This window comes from Caretta caretta, chromosome 15 (genome assembly GCF_965140235.1).
Source record: "Caretta caretta isolate rCarCar2 chromosome 15, rCarCar1.hap1, whole genome shotgun sequence".
Taxonomy (NCBI): Eukaryota; Metazoa; Chordata; order Testudines; family Cheloniidae; genus Caretta; species Caretta caretta.
In genome coordinates, this window is record NC_134220.1 from 22,196,703 (window position 1) to 22,210,272 (window position 13,570).

At 43.1% G+C, this 13,570-nt stretch overlaps 1 protein-coding gene across 1 annotated transcript in view; it reads left to right on the top strand.

The window, feature by feature from the left end:
- The window catches only part of LOC125622983 (transmembrane protein 132D), a 396,779-nt gene that overhangs the window by 81,987 nt on the left and 301,222 nt on the right, over nt 1-13,570 (top strand). The window contains exon 2 of the mRNA XM_048821723.2: nt 11,235-12,123. Within this exon, the coding sequence (XP_048677680.2) occupies nt 11,235-12,123 (889 nt within the window). The remainder of the gene's footprint in view (nt 1-11,234; nt 12,124-13,570) is intronic.

The following is a 13,570-nucleotide window of genomic DNA, read 5'->3' on the forward strand; positions in this document are numbered from 1 at the left end:
GTTACCGGTTTGCATATTCAGTGACCTGCAAAGACTTTTGCTTCTCCCGCCAGTGATAACTATTTTTTTATGCATCCAACGAAGCAGGTATTCACTCATGAAAGCTTATGCTCCAATACGTCTGTTAGTCTATTAGGTGCCACAGGACTCTTTGCCACTATTTTTTTAAAAACAATGTCAGTCATGGGAAGAGTTAGCGAAGAGAAAAGAGAGAAAACTATCCTTGTATGACAGGTTTCAGAGTATCAGCTGTGTTAGTCTGTATCCGCAAAAAGAAAAGGAGGACTTGTGGCACCTTAGAGACTAACAAATTTATTTGAGCATAAGCTTTCGTGAGCTACAGCTCACTTCGTTGGATGCTTATGCTCAAATAAATTTGTTAGTCTCTAAGGTGCCACAAGTCCTCCTTTTCTTTATCCTCATATGGCATCTCTTCCTAGGTGCCCATTGAGGGAAATCCTCAACAATCCATCCACAGCATGGGTGACCATGTACAGGCTAAGATCTAAGGGTTTTGAAAATAATAGCTCCAGTTTTAAGTACTGCATTGGGAATTGGCCTCTATTGTCATGTTCCGGTTTACTGGGAGGGGGGGTCATCTCCTTAAAGCAAAACACTGAGGGGCAGATCCTCGGCTGGTATAAATTGTCAGAATGCTGCTGACTTCAGTGGAGCTATGACAATTTACAGCAGCTGAGGATCTGCTCTGAGACTCAACAGGCACATCTTGCTTCCTCTTCACCTTAGGATCTCCCAGGCTAGTGACTCCAATGCCTGGCAACATCCCTTCCAGATTCGTGACCCAGAGTTTGCAACAACGTATGATGAGACCTTCCTATCCCCAGGACGCTACAAGCACCAGCAAAAGGAATGTAAGGTCGAGCGGAAGCAAGTTGTACTCTCACAGATGTAGCCTGCCAGAGTCTTTTGCATGTGCCTCTAATGAAAAAAAAATTCCTTCGCTCCTTATGGGGCCAACAAAATTGATCCTACAGCTTGACAAAGCTAGTCAGTTCAACACCACAGGAACTCAGCTATCTTATTGACCTGATATGCATCATTTGGAGAGGTATGGATTTCAGTATTGCATATTGGAATCTTGAAGTTAGTTCTCTCCTATGGCAGTGAAAAGATCATTTAACTTTGGAGCTACTGAATTCAAAAGAGCTCATATATAATCAGCTGAGATGCCCAAAGTAAATAGTAAGATAACAGGTGCTTTAGACAATATATATATTTTGCAGCCAAACTGAGCTTCTTAGACCAGGTTCACAGAAAGATTTGCTGAGGTTTTTTAGCTAGGGAAGCAAAACTGGGCCGTTCTGAAAAATTCAGGGGTGATTTTATGGCTCTATATACAAAATATATAGTTTTTACATGGTTGCAATACCAAAAAACCAGGTGAAACTGTTTTAAGCAAGACTTGCACTAAGATTTGGGTTTGGGTTGTTTTTTTTTCCCCCTCCAGACATGAAATTTGAACTCATGCAGCTCAAATCAAAAACAATGTTTGCTTCAGTCACTGCCTGGTTGAGTTCAGCACAGCTGCATGCAAATGATCAGTTAACAGTGATGATATTGAAGATGAGTTGCAGTTCCCAGATTTTCATTTGTCCTGATATGCCTTTTAATTGCACTTCAGTCACCCATCACCACTGACTTGATTCAGCACTAAACAAGGAGAAGCACTGAGTTCAATTTGGTGATGATCTAGATTATTCAGGTGGCTTCACTCCTGTGGATTGGTTCATAACAGCCTAGGTTCGCTGCCGTGTTCATGGTGGACGAAACAAGTGAAATGAATAAGGATTGTTTTCAGAGCACTGTTGCATGCAGCCCCATGCACTCTCATGCAAATAGGAAGTTGACTCTCATTTCTGATCTCCTTTGCCATACGTGGTGCTTAGGGCTTCCTCTGTGAGCTTTTAAAAATCCCACTTTACCCTGGGCCTTAATTTTCTGTGACCTTCCATATAACAAACACAACCCTGGTTTCTACAACAGGTTCCTTTGCGGAAACATGCCTAGTTTGTATGTGAACAATCAAAGTCGCAGCTCAGGTTCTATTTGTTTTAATTTGCCATACTTTAGAATCCTTATTAAAGTCTCATGGTCAAATCCAGATGGCGGTACAGAGCTCAGGCTAGGTGCTGGAGATAGTTGTTGTTTGTGTTGATTGTAACTCTCCTCAGATAAAGTGTAGAACTGTTTGAATTTTTGGCCTTTGGCTGTTTGCAAAGCTGCTGTCAGCTTCCAGCCCAAGCTGATTTGTATTCAGTACACATCCCCCGCTCGCTAGTAGGGAGACGCAGCGAGTGGACCAGTTTGCTGCTACCCAACAACCTTGAAACCAGTGGACGCAGCTGCATCTGGGGTGTTTTTAATACAGTCTGTACCCTTCCCCTCTTTCACTGATGTTGCTCCTCTAGCCAAAAGAGTCTCTGATTTACAGCCTCCGAAAAAGCATCGTCCTATGGAAGGGGAGGGGAGAGTTATTTTTTTTAATCCCTCAGCTAATTAAACATTAAACTAAACAATTTAAAAAAATTATGAGGTGAGACACTCTGCTCGTTTTAATATAAAATAACTTAATGAAGTTCCACATTCTGCCTGCGGAGGGGAGGGGAGGAGAGCTGTGATCAGAACGAGAGAGGAATAAAAATTGAACATTCTGAGCATTCACTCACGTGCTCGCTTCAAGTCGCATCCTCAGTGCTTGGCTGTTTTTAATGGTTCTTCCTCAGGCTGTTGGAGGAGTGCAAAATGAGCATGCGATATGTAACCGGGGCCCTAGCTGGAGGAACGGTCTGATGGGCAGGGGGTCCAAGGAGTAGAGCTGCAGAACAGATTTCTCATAAGGGCAGGACAGCGGTGAAACCTTCCCCTTAGATTTCAGGTGTAGGAACGAGTTTAGCTGCAAAGCCAGTTAAAGTTGTCTGAGACCATATGGGGAATCACCTGGCAAAGGGTCTGTAACAGCTTCGCTTGCTCTCTCAGTGAGTGGAGAGAGACAGATGAAGATTGAAAGACATGCAGACAGGGGTGGGGAGTGTCCATGCTACCACTTGAAGGGAAACTACAATTTACTCTATATAAAAGACTTGGGTATCTCTTCATCTCATTACCAGCAAGTAAAGGTCTCCTCCAACCTCCCTCCATACCAGCCCAGACATCAGTGGGAGCGCTGCCTGCAGAGGACCCCTGGCCCTTTAGCACTGCTGCTGTTTACAGGATGTATGTGATGGTTTTGTGCCCAGTGAAGTGTCATAGCTTGTCAGGCAAAACTTATCTCTGCATTTAAGACAGTCAGTGTTTGACTTGGTGGCTGTTGCTATTATTTTTTTTTAAATAGGGCTTTAATTTCATTCTTCGATGGGGGGGGTGGTCGTGGGGGAGAGGGATTCTAGAATGCTAAGTATTACCCCTGCTCTCTTTTCCCACAACCCCTGTTCCCTGCCCGTTTCCTCTTCCATTTGACACTCCTTTCCCCCTAGTTCACACCTCCAGCTGATCATTTGCCCACCCTTGTCTCCCAGTTATTTTCCTCATCCAGCAGTTTCCCCTCTCCCTAGGGAGGGCTCTTTGCTTTTCTAGTTTTTGAATGATTAGCCAGTCAAATGTTGGGGATCCTTGAGTTAAAGTCCACCTGCTAAAGCTACAAACTGCCCTTGTCCTCACTACAATTTAATCTCATCTTAGCTCATTTGAATTCAGAACAAACCTTTTTTTCCTAGTGAGGACTCTGCAAAGGCTGAGTGCTCCCGCCCATTCCCCTCTGTGCTGAGAGGGGCTCTTTCAGGCCCCCTCCTCCTTTCCCCACACAATGGCAGTGCTGTGAGAGGTGTAGTCCCAAGCCCTGCTGGCCCCCACGTACAACACTAGCTGAGCAGAGAGCGAGCCCAGCACTTTGCAGCAGGGCTTCTTCTGCCTAGGTGAGCACAGGCCAGGCTGGAAATGCATGATCCCAGCTGCTGGGCACCAATCATAAAATACCATTAAACATAACAGAAATGATTAATGATGAAACAAGAAGCCAGGCTGCTGACCTGTTTTGTGACAAAGGAAGTGCAGCTCAGCAATTGAACGCATGAGAGTATCTGGAGACATTCAGAGCAGGGTTGAGGCAGGCTCCATAATGTGTCAGGCAAATGCTTTTTGTTAATTATAACATTGCATTAATATGAAAAATACCAACATCTTCTCTACACAATTTCTTCTAATAAATAATAAAACCTGCTTTAAAACTACAGTGATAGTTGCCAGCTTCTCCCAGGCTGATTATTTCTTCTGATTAGCACTTTCTCTGTCACAAACCATGTCAACAGCCTTCACTTCCCTGCTGAGAAGTCACTGTAAAACTGGCAACCAAGCTCATTAAGACAGACACCAGCACTGCTCACAGCACTGGAATTATGAAAAAGCCATGGTGGGGTCTCTGGAACATGTTTTAATGATTCCATTTGGGGTAGGTGTGTACATCGGAGACAGGCCTGAATCAAGGCCCTGTCGCCAAACACTCCTGGACTAGAGTGTTCAGACTCTGGATCTAAATATTGCAGTTGTCTATTCAGTACATATGAATATCACTTTTATTTAGATGGCATCACCACAATTTCCTGTCAAAACAGAACTGTGAAAAATTCTGTGCAAAATTCACTTGAGGCTGCTGGAGAGAGTGTGTGTGAGAGAGATACATAGGGAAGTATAGTTTCCTTCCACACATGGAGCCAGGAACATGTGCACTCAAGACTGAGCAATCCTAGTGCAGGACAAGAGACTGTTTAATTCTAATGCCAGCTCTGACCGTGATTCTCTCTGTGACTATATGCAAATCACTTAAAATCTCTGCCTCAGTTTCCTCATCAGTAAAATAGAGATCATGTTACCTACTTGACAGGGATGTTGAGGGATTGGCCAACTAGTATTTTGTTAATTACTTTCAATATATGCAGGAAATATTCTCTCTCATAAAGTATACTCACTCCTGAATTAATGAGGATAAAGTGATATCTGTTACTACCCATTATGTTTACTCTGTGTAAACATAATAATGTACTGTACTTGTCTCCTCTTTTTTTATTGTGTAACATCCCATAATGTGGTCATCTAGAACAGTGCACAGTTGCTAGAAAATCCAGTACTAAATTACCTCCTATGCATGTGCAGGATTCTCTTACTAATTACGGTTTGTTTGTATTACAGTAGGCCCTAGAGGCTTCAGCTGAAATCAAGGCCCCATTGTGCTGGGTGCTGCACAAACCCATAGTAAGATACAGCCCTTTTCTGAAGTGCCTGCGATCTAAACAGACAAGACAGGCAAAGGTGGGGAGAAAGGAAGTATTATCCCCATTTTACAGATAGGGGGCTGTGGCACAGAGAGGTTAAGTAACTTACCCAAGGAATCTATGGCAGCACCAGGAATTGAACCCTCAGATCTCCTGAGTCCCAGTCCAGTGCCTTAATCACAAGACTGTCTCTTTATGATTTTTCTCATAACATGTGATGTGACATCAGACAGTCAAGACTACAATAGCCTCCCTGGCCCTTGGGCGCCTCCTGTCACCCACCATCAGGTCAGTGACCTGCGGATCCACACAGCGTCACACCCACTTGCCCTGTTGCTAACAGCTATTGCACAGAGGGCAGCCCTGTAGAGGTGGGTTCTGTGGCATATAGACTGGAAATGCTCATCAGAAGTAGCCATAATTTCACTGCCATGATACTACCACCCTATCGATTTTTTTTTCCTTAATAAAATGCAAAACGTGCCCACTGCATTTGTGTCCTGTTTATTTTTCATGTTGAGAGGTGTTTTCCAAGTTGCAGCTGTTGGACATTTCTGATGTGGAATCTGTGTTCTTAGGTACTAATAACTCCTTCCCTGGGGGCTTCAGGATAATGAGCCTGTTTTAGCCTTTTGCAGTGAATTGCTGAACATAATTGGTATTTTGGTAGCTCAGAGTAACTAACATCAGTTCAGGTCAACTCAATACTTGTCCAGAAAATAAATATTTAGGTCAGATGGCAAGCCAAGTGAAGAGTAATAAAGTATTTGTGGAATAAAGCTTTGAAAAATTGGTTCTCTTTGAATGACATCGATGGTGACCCCCTGTTGCTCTTGTGAATAAGTATAAGGATCTGAGGTTACCTCAGAAGAATATGCAATTTATGGTCCAATTAAGGTGTACGTCCTTGAGTACGAAGGTCAGATGTTCAAACAGGAAAAGTTGAACAGTATTTGTGAGTCGTATTATTGTTTAACAGTGTGTGTCTTTGCTCTTCAGGACTGACAGTTCCTAGAAAGGATGGAGAGCTTACTCCTTAATATGATAGCCTGCCTCAGGTAATTGCTCGACAGCACAGTTAAGATAGATATCTGGCAGTAAGAGAAGCTCAGTGTCATTGAAAATGTTCTTTTAGTGCCCAGTGGCACACAGCATACATTTGTTCAGTTGCATTAATGTAGTTCTTGGATCAGGTAGGGTTAAGCAACAGCAAGTAAGTACTATAGGTCCTGATTGTCATTTACACTAAGGACCCCTTATACCGCCCTGGCAATGTAAAAAGGGCTTTAAAATGAGTGTAAACACTGTTTATAGTCACTGTTAGGCCCCTTTTCATTGCCAGAGAGATATAAAGGGGGTTTAGTGTAAATGATTAGTAGGCCCAATCATCGAATCATAGAACTATAGAGCTGAAAGAGACATCCAGAAGTCATCAAATCCAGTTCCCTGCACTGAGGCAGGACCAAGTAAGCCTAGAGTATCCCCGACAGGTGTTTGTCCAACCTGTTCTTAGAACCTCCAGTGATGGAGATTCCACAACCTCCCTTGGAAGCTTATTCCAGAGTTTAACTACACTTGTAGTTGGAATTTTTTCCTAATCTCTAACCTAAATCCCCCTTGCTGCAGATTAAGCCCCTTCTTGTCCTAATTTTAATGGAGTGGAGAACAATTAATCACATTCCTCTTTATAACAGCCCTTAATGCATTTAAAGACTGTTATGAGGTTCCCCCCAGCCCCACCCTTCAGTCTTCTTTTCTCAGACTAAACATGCCCTGTTTTTTAACCTTTCCTTATAGGTCAGGTTTTCTAACCTTTCATCATTTTTGTTGCTCTCCTCTGGACACTCTGATTTGTCCACAGCTTTCCTAAAGTGTGGTGTCCAGAACTGGACACAGTATTCCAGCTGAGGCCTCTCCAGTACCGAATAGAGCAGTACAATTATCTCCCATGTCTAATGTACAGTGCTCCTATTAATACACCCCAGAATGATACTAGCCTTGTCACAGTTTCATCACATTGTTGATTTATAGCCACCTAGCCAATTATTCCACATTTTGAAGTTGTGCATCTGATTTTTCCTTCCTAACTTCAATACTTCGCACTTATCTTTATTGAATTTCATTTTGTTGAATTAAGACCAATTCTTCAATTTGCCAAGATCATTTTGAATTCCAATCCTATCTTACAAAGTGCTTGCAACCCCTCCCAGCTTGCTGTCATCTGCATGTTTTGTTAAGCATACTCTCTACTCCATTATTCAAGTCATTAATGAAAAAATAGAATAGTACCAGATACAGGACTGACTCCTGCAGGTCCCTGCTAGATGCATCCCCCCAATTTGACAGTGTATCTCTAGGGGTCAAATTCACCTCTGTGCAGAAAGCCACACCAAAGTTTACTAACCACTTAAGAACCACTTAATCCCTAAAAAGAGAGATTAAGTGGAATATAAGTGGTTCTTAGGCACAGTGATAGTCCTCTGTACAGGGGTGAATTTCACTTGAGGGTTAAAGATCACATGTGTTTTGTGTGATGATTCTGCATTGTGGATGTAGCATGAATTATTCTTCTCTCACAGAGTGGTTTGACAATGGTTGTAACTCCATTAGGCCAGATGGTAATGTCACTTGCACCAGTGTAAATCTGGAAGTGGCACCATTAAAGTCAGTGGAGTTGCATCAGTGTGAGAGAGATCAGAATCAGGCCTATTGACTTCAGGGAGGTTACTGTAGATTTACACTGGTGTAAGTGAGAAAAGAATCAGGCCCAGAGAGCAATGCTGCCAACTTTTGTGATTTTTATCACAAGTCTTCTGCTATTTGGTGGTGTTTTTCTTAAATCTCCATCTCCTGGAGTCATATGATTACATGAGACTCTCAACTTCCTCTGTTATAAAAAAAAAAAAAAGTTTCAAGTCCTCATGGTTGGAGAGAAAAGCTTAAAAATGTGAACCATTAAAACCTGAAGTCAAATAAAAAGACCCCAGATTCATTTATTTTTTTTAAATGTCATGATTTTCGGGGGATACTCGACATGAGAATTTTGAATGCTTGCAGAGTCAAATACATAGCAACCCACATGCTTTATACAAAGGACTCTGGTGCTCACCACTGGTCACCCCTATAAACGCTTCTTTAACTAGTATGACAGCTACAGCACTGATAGGCATCTGCGCTGACTGCAGAGTCATTGTTCAAGGTCGTTCATGAGAGTTGATTCTAGACACGGAAGTTGAAACTAGACAAAATCAGACTATAGAAATAAAAGGTGTACATTTTTAGCTGTCAGGGTAATTAATCATTGAAACAACTTACCATGGGTTGTGGTATATTTTCCATCACTGGCAATTTTTGAAGCAAGAATGAATTTCTCCACCTCTAAAAGATGTGTCCTAGTTCAAACAGGAATCAATTCAGGGAAGTCCTACGACCTGTTGTATGCAGAAGGTCAGAATAGATGATCAAAGTGGCCTCTTCTGGCTTTTTAAACTATGACACACCAAGAATTGGGGACAGCAGCATTTCTGTGTCCCTGTATAAAAACAAATGTCTGTAGTATTCTATACTAATGGTCCAAACCATGACAGATTACAGTAATACAGCTACATTTTATGGGGCCAGGGCTGTCGAACTTTGAAATCAGGGTCCCTAGCCTAGCAAATCTGGTTATTTCTTTCAATGCACAGTTGAAATAGTAGGCTGCCAGGTCTTCCAATGCCTCAGGGCACTAGAGAGGAGATGTTTGGAGAAGCAATTCAGCATTCCAGATTCTTTCCTTGTTAAAGTAGGTCTGTGATCTGCAGGGTCTTTCTGGTGGCTCTAAGCCACAATGCTGTTTACACGGCTTGTATCAGTGTGCTGATCTTTTCTCAACCTTTTAGTGTTTAATTATGCAGTCCTTTAACACAAACATAAACATCACAAAGGGATGTCATAAACCCTGCTGGCAGCAAAGTACACAAGAATGTAACCGCACCATTATTAAAAAGACTTTTATCCCCACAGTGCACTCTGTGGGATTTTGCCAGTTAAGTTTTTCAAATTCTTGTGAATGTGGGTTGTTTCCCCCCTCATGGCATCATGCAGGGGAACAGTTCTAGGGCACTCGCTCTTTTTAGATCCTCTAGGGCCAATGGCTGCCTTGTTAGCTATTATAATGACTGACATTTATTGAGTACTTTGACCCCAAACTCTGTAGAGGAGGAAGGACTGGTTGAGTGGCTAGGGTGCTAGACTGGGCTTCCGAAGATCCAGTTTTAATTCCCTGCTTTGCCACAGACTGCCTGCAACATCTCGGGCATGTCCTTTAGTGTCCCTGCTTCCCGTCTGTAAAATGAGTGTAATTGCACTCCCCTACCTCAGAGGGGTATTATGAAGGTTAAATTTACTAAAGGGTTACACACTTTGTTGCATCTGTACGCTGAGCACATTGCATACACCAGGAGCCCTTGCACTTCTCCATTCCCTGTGTGTCACCCTCCAATCCCCATCTATTTCAGGGAGTCTCTTAACCCCCTCCAGCATGTGACCATGTGCCAGGGGTTGTGTGCGTCTGCCTCCTTTTGTACCATTGGCCTCCATTTGCCCCACATGTGGCAAGGGCTCTGTGTGGCCCCCTCCCCCCCATATCCTTAGGAATGAGAGGGTATTTGAGTCTCCAGGCCCATTCATTCCTAACACTCTATGTTCGGACTGCCAACGAGGATGCGAGTTGTGGTGCTCTCTGTGATCTGGATAGTTGTCCATTAGGACCTGGATAGAGAATGCATCTCGGGGGGTGTTTACACAGCATTTTGGAGAGAGCCTCCCAGCGTGGGTTGATGGACATAGGCTAGTGCTCTAGAAATAGCTCTTTAGACAGTGCTTTGAAATTGCGGTTCTAGCTGGATCTGGGGCTCTGAAGCCCACCCCCGTCTTTAAGCTGCAGAGCGTGAGCTCCAGCCCAAGCTGCAACTTCAGAACGCTGTCTGTAGAGTTATTTGTAGAGCACTAACGCAAGCCTGCTAGCCCAAGTCTGTCACCCTGGGAGTCTCGCTCCAAAATGCTACATAAACATACCCTTATAGGCCAAAAAACAGCCATCACCTGGCCACTACCAGCCTGGGGTGGATTCACATCAGCTTCCTAGAGGCTAAAGTTTCTGTAGCCATTATCAATACTAGGACCTTGGCTTAATGATGCCTGAAGGAAGATCCCTTTAGGATAGTCATAAGGCACTTTGTAGGGAGAGTGCTTGTAATATGCCCGCTGGCTCCAAGATGAGCAGAGTTAAGCCAGTGCAGAATGGTTTGGGAATTCCCATTCTTAGATTCTGCAGCGATGGGCACTGGAGGCAAAACGCTCATCTGGCAGGCATAAATAAAGGGCTTCAGTCCCCAGAGGTGCCAGGTTGGACTAAATTCACACAAATATTTAAAAATAAGTACATGTATGTAACAAGCAGGAGAGACAGTGTGATTCAGTGGACAGGACACTGGATGAGTCTCCAGAGCCCTAGTGTATTCCTCTGACTCTAGCATGCTGTTTGACCTTTGGAAAATCTCTTAATCTCTCTGGTTTTGCTTCCCCTTTGTTTGCCTTGACTATTTAGACTGTAATCTCTTGGAGGGACTGTCTCTTACCATGTGTATGTACCATGTCTTGCATAACAGGGTCTAGTCTTGGCCAGGATGTCTAAGCGTTGCTATTGTACTACTCCCCCTAACTCTTTATCCAACAAGGATTTGGGGAATAATTGTCGGATATTTCTATGTGCCTGATATGATTGAGCTAGTCAAGAACACTGAACCAAATAAGAAAGCAGTTCAGTTACTTGCTATCTGCCTTTCCAAATACTCCAGGTTCCCACAAGAGTCATGTTGTGATTGCATGAGATTGCATCCTGATGCTGAATGTTTCCAAATTTTCTCTAGCATTTTGAACTTCTAAACTCTCCTTTCCTTTCAACAGTGACCGAGAGTCGAGGCATCCTGGAGAGTATACAGAGATTTTCTTTGCTGCCAACTTATCTGCCTGTGAGCTATCATATCCACAATGCGGATGTTTCCTTCTTTCTTAAGGAAGCCAACCAGGATATCATGAGGAACTCTAGTTTGCAATCCCGGGTGGAGTCCTTCCTAATCTATAAATCCAAGAGGCCACCTGTATTAAATGCCAGCTATGGACCCTTTTCCATTGAACAAATAGTGCCGCAGGACCTAATGTTGTCTTCAAATCCATTTGGATCCATCAACAAGTTTTCCTTTAATTGGAAACTCAAAGCCTACATCTTGAGTGACAAAATTTATCTGAGGAAGCCCAAAGTCCAGATCCTTTTCTACGTTGTGGGCAGGGACTGGGATGACTACAGTACCACAGAGAGGCTGCCTTGCCTGCGGGTGTTTGCCTTCCGCGAGACGAGGGAAGTCCGAGGCAGCTGCAGGCTGAAGGGGTATCTGGGATTGTGCGTGGCAGAGCTGGAACTCCTGCCGAGCTGGTTTAACCCCCCCACAGTCATGGCCGGCCGCAAGAAAGCGACAGATCAGTCTGAAGGGAGCCCTGTGGAACTTTACTACACCATCCAGCCGGGGGATGAGACCGGGGAGTGCAGTAAGGAGGACGTAAGGAAAAGTAATGGGATCAGACTGGGAGGGAACGATATTGATGAATCAGTACCTCCTTTGCAGAGAATTGGAAGTGTTTTCCTTTACCAGACATATGGTGGCCCTTCCTTAAGTGAAATGAGGTTGGATAACAACATCGCCATCCAATATATACCAAAGACTGTCAAACAAGGTGATATTTTGACTTTCCTTGTGTCTATCAATAAAAATTCAACGGAGGACCAGTTCACACTGAGGTAAATTCTTTCTAAATTCCTCTATTAAACTGAAAATCAGATGGCAGGGGTTTTTGTTGTTGCTATTGTTGGCTTTTGTTGTATAGGAAGTCACTTTTGCAAGGGTAAATTGATGGTTGCTTTCCAAGAATTTCTGCTTTATAGATGAGATTTAAACAGTGTTTGTTTGTTTGTTTTTCAATCTAGCAAATGTTGCCTTCTTCCTTTTCTATTATCCAGTCAAATATAGAGTGACCTGGCTGAGGAACAGTCTCTGTATGAGAGGCCGGCTGCCTTTGAGCAACTTCTGAGTAGTACAAATGGGACATTTGAGAGCCATTTACTTGTCAGTAGGAGAAACTGCACATTTTCGCCTGTCCTGGAGCTTGCAGAGCTCCTAGAGCAGTGATACTCAGACTGTCTGAGGAGGGCTCTGTCTGAGGAGGGCTCTGTCTCCTGTGGCTCTTTGCAGCACATGATATTAAAACACTATGTGATTTAATTATTAACCAATCATGATGCTTTAAGTAGCTTATCAACCAATTGTAGAATACTTGGTCAGTCATTTTGCTGTGAGGAAAAAAAATGTAATGAATAGTAAATGAAACAATAAATTCACATGACTGTGGCTCTTTTGGGTAATGTTGATCGCTAATTTGGCTCCTGAATAACTGAGGTCTGAGTATCACTGTCCCAGACATAACTTGATCTGTCATTAGAGCCTCTCGTTAAAATGACTACATGCCCCCCAACCCTGCCTGGCCTGTAAACCCTATTAGGTTGTTTAAGATTGTCTTTTCAGGAATCCCAAACATCCCATGATTAAAATAAAATATTTTTTTTCCTCAACCCAAGTGAGAAGTTCCTTAGTTTTAACGAAAACTGAAGCTTGCAGTGCACCATCGCTCTGTTGTACTTGATTGCTTCTTTGGCAGCCCAGAATTTCAGGTCATACCATAGCAAACTTGGAGTGCTTAGAGTGCTTAGAGAGGAAATTTAATCAGAAGGCTTCAGTGGACAGTAAATTCGCACTACATGCAAGTGACGTTCTCCCCAGTGGATTCTCTAGTTTCAAGCTTGTCACTCCCTCTGTACCAACAGCTTGAACTACCATGGAAGAGAGGTGCACAGGGCTAATTTCAGTCTATTATTCCCTACCAATGTGTGATGTCACTTCTCTTAGTGACAGGTTTCAGAGTGGTAGCCGTGTTAGTCTGTATCAGCAAAAAAAATGAGGAGTACTTGTAGCACCTTAGAGACTAACAAATTTATTTGGGCATAAGCTTTCGTGGGCTAAAACCCACTTCATTGGATGCATGCAGTGGAAACTACAGTAGGAAGATATATATTCACAGAGAACATGAAAAAATGGGTGTTGCCATGCCAACTGTAACAAGACTAATCAATTAAGGAGGACTATTATCAGCAGGAGAAAACAAACTTTTGTAGTGATAATCAGGATGGCCCA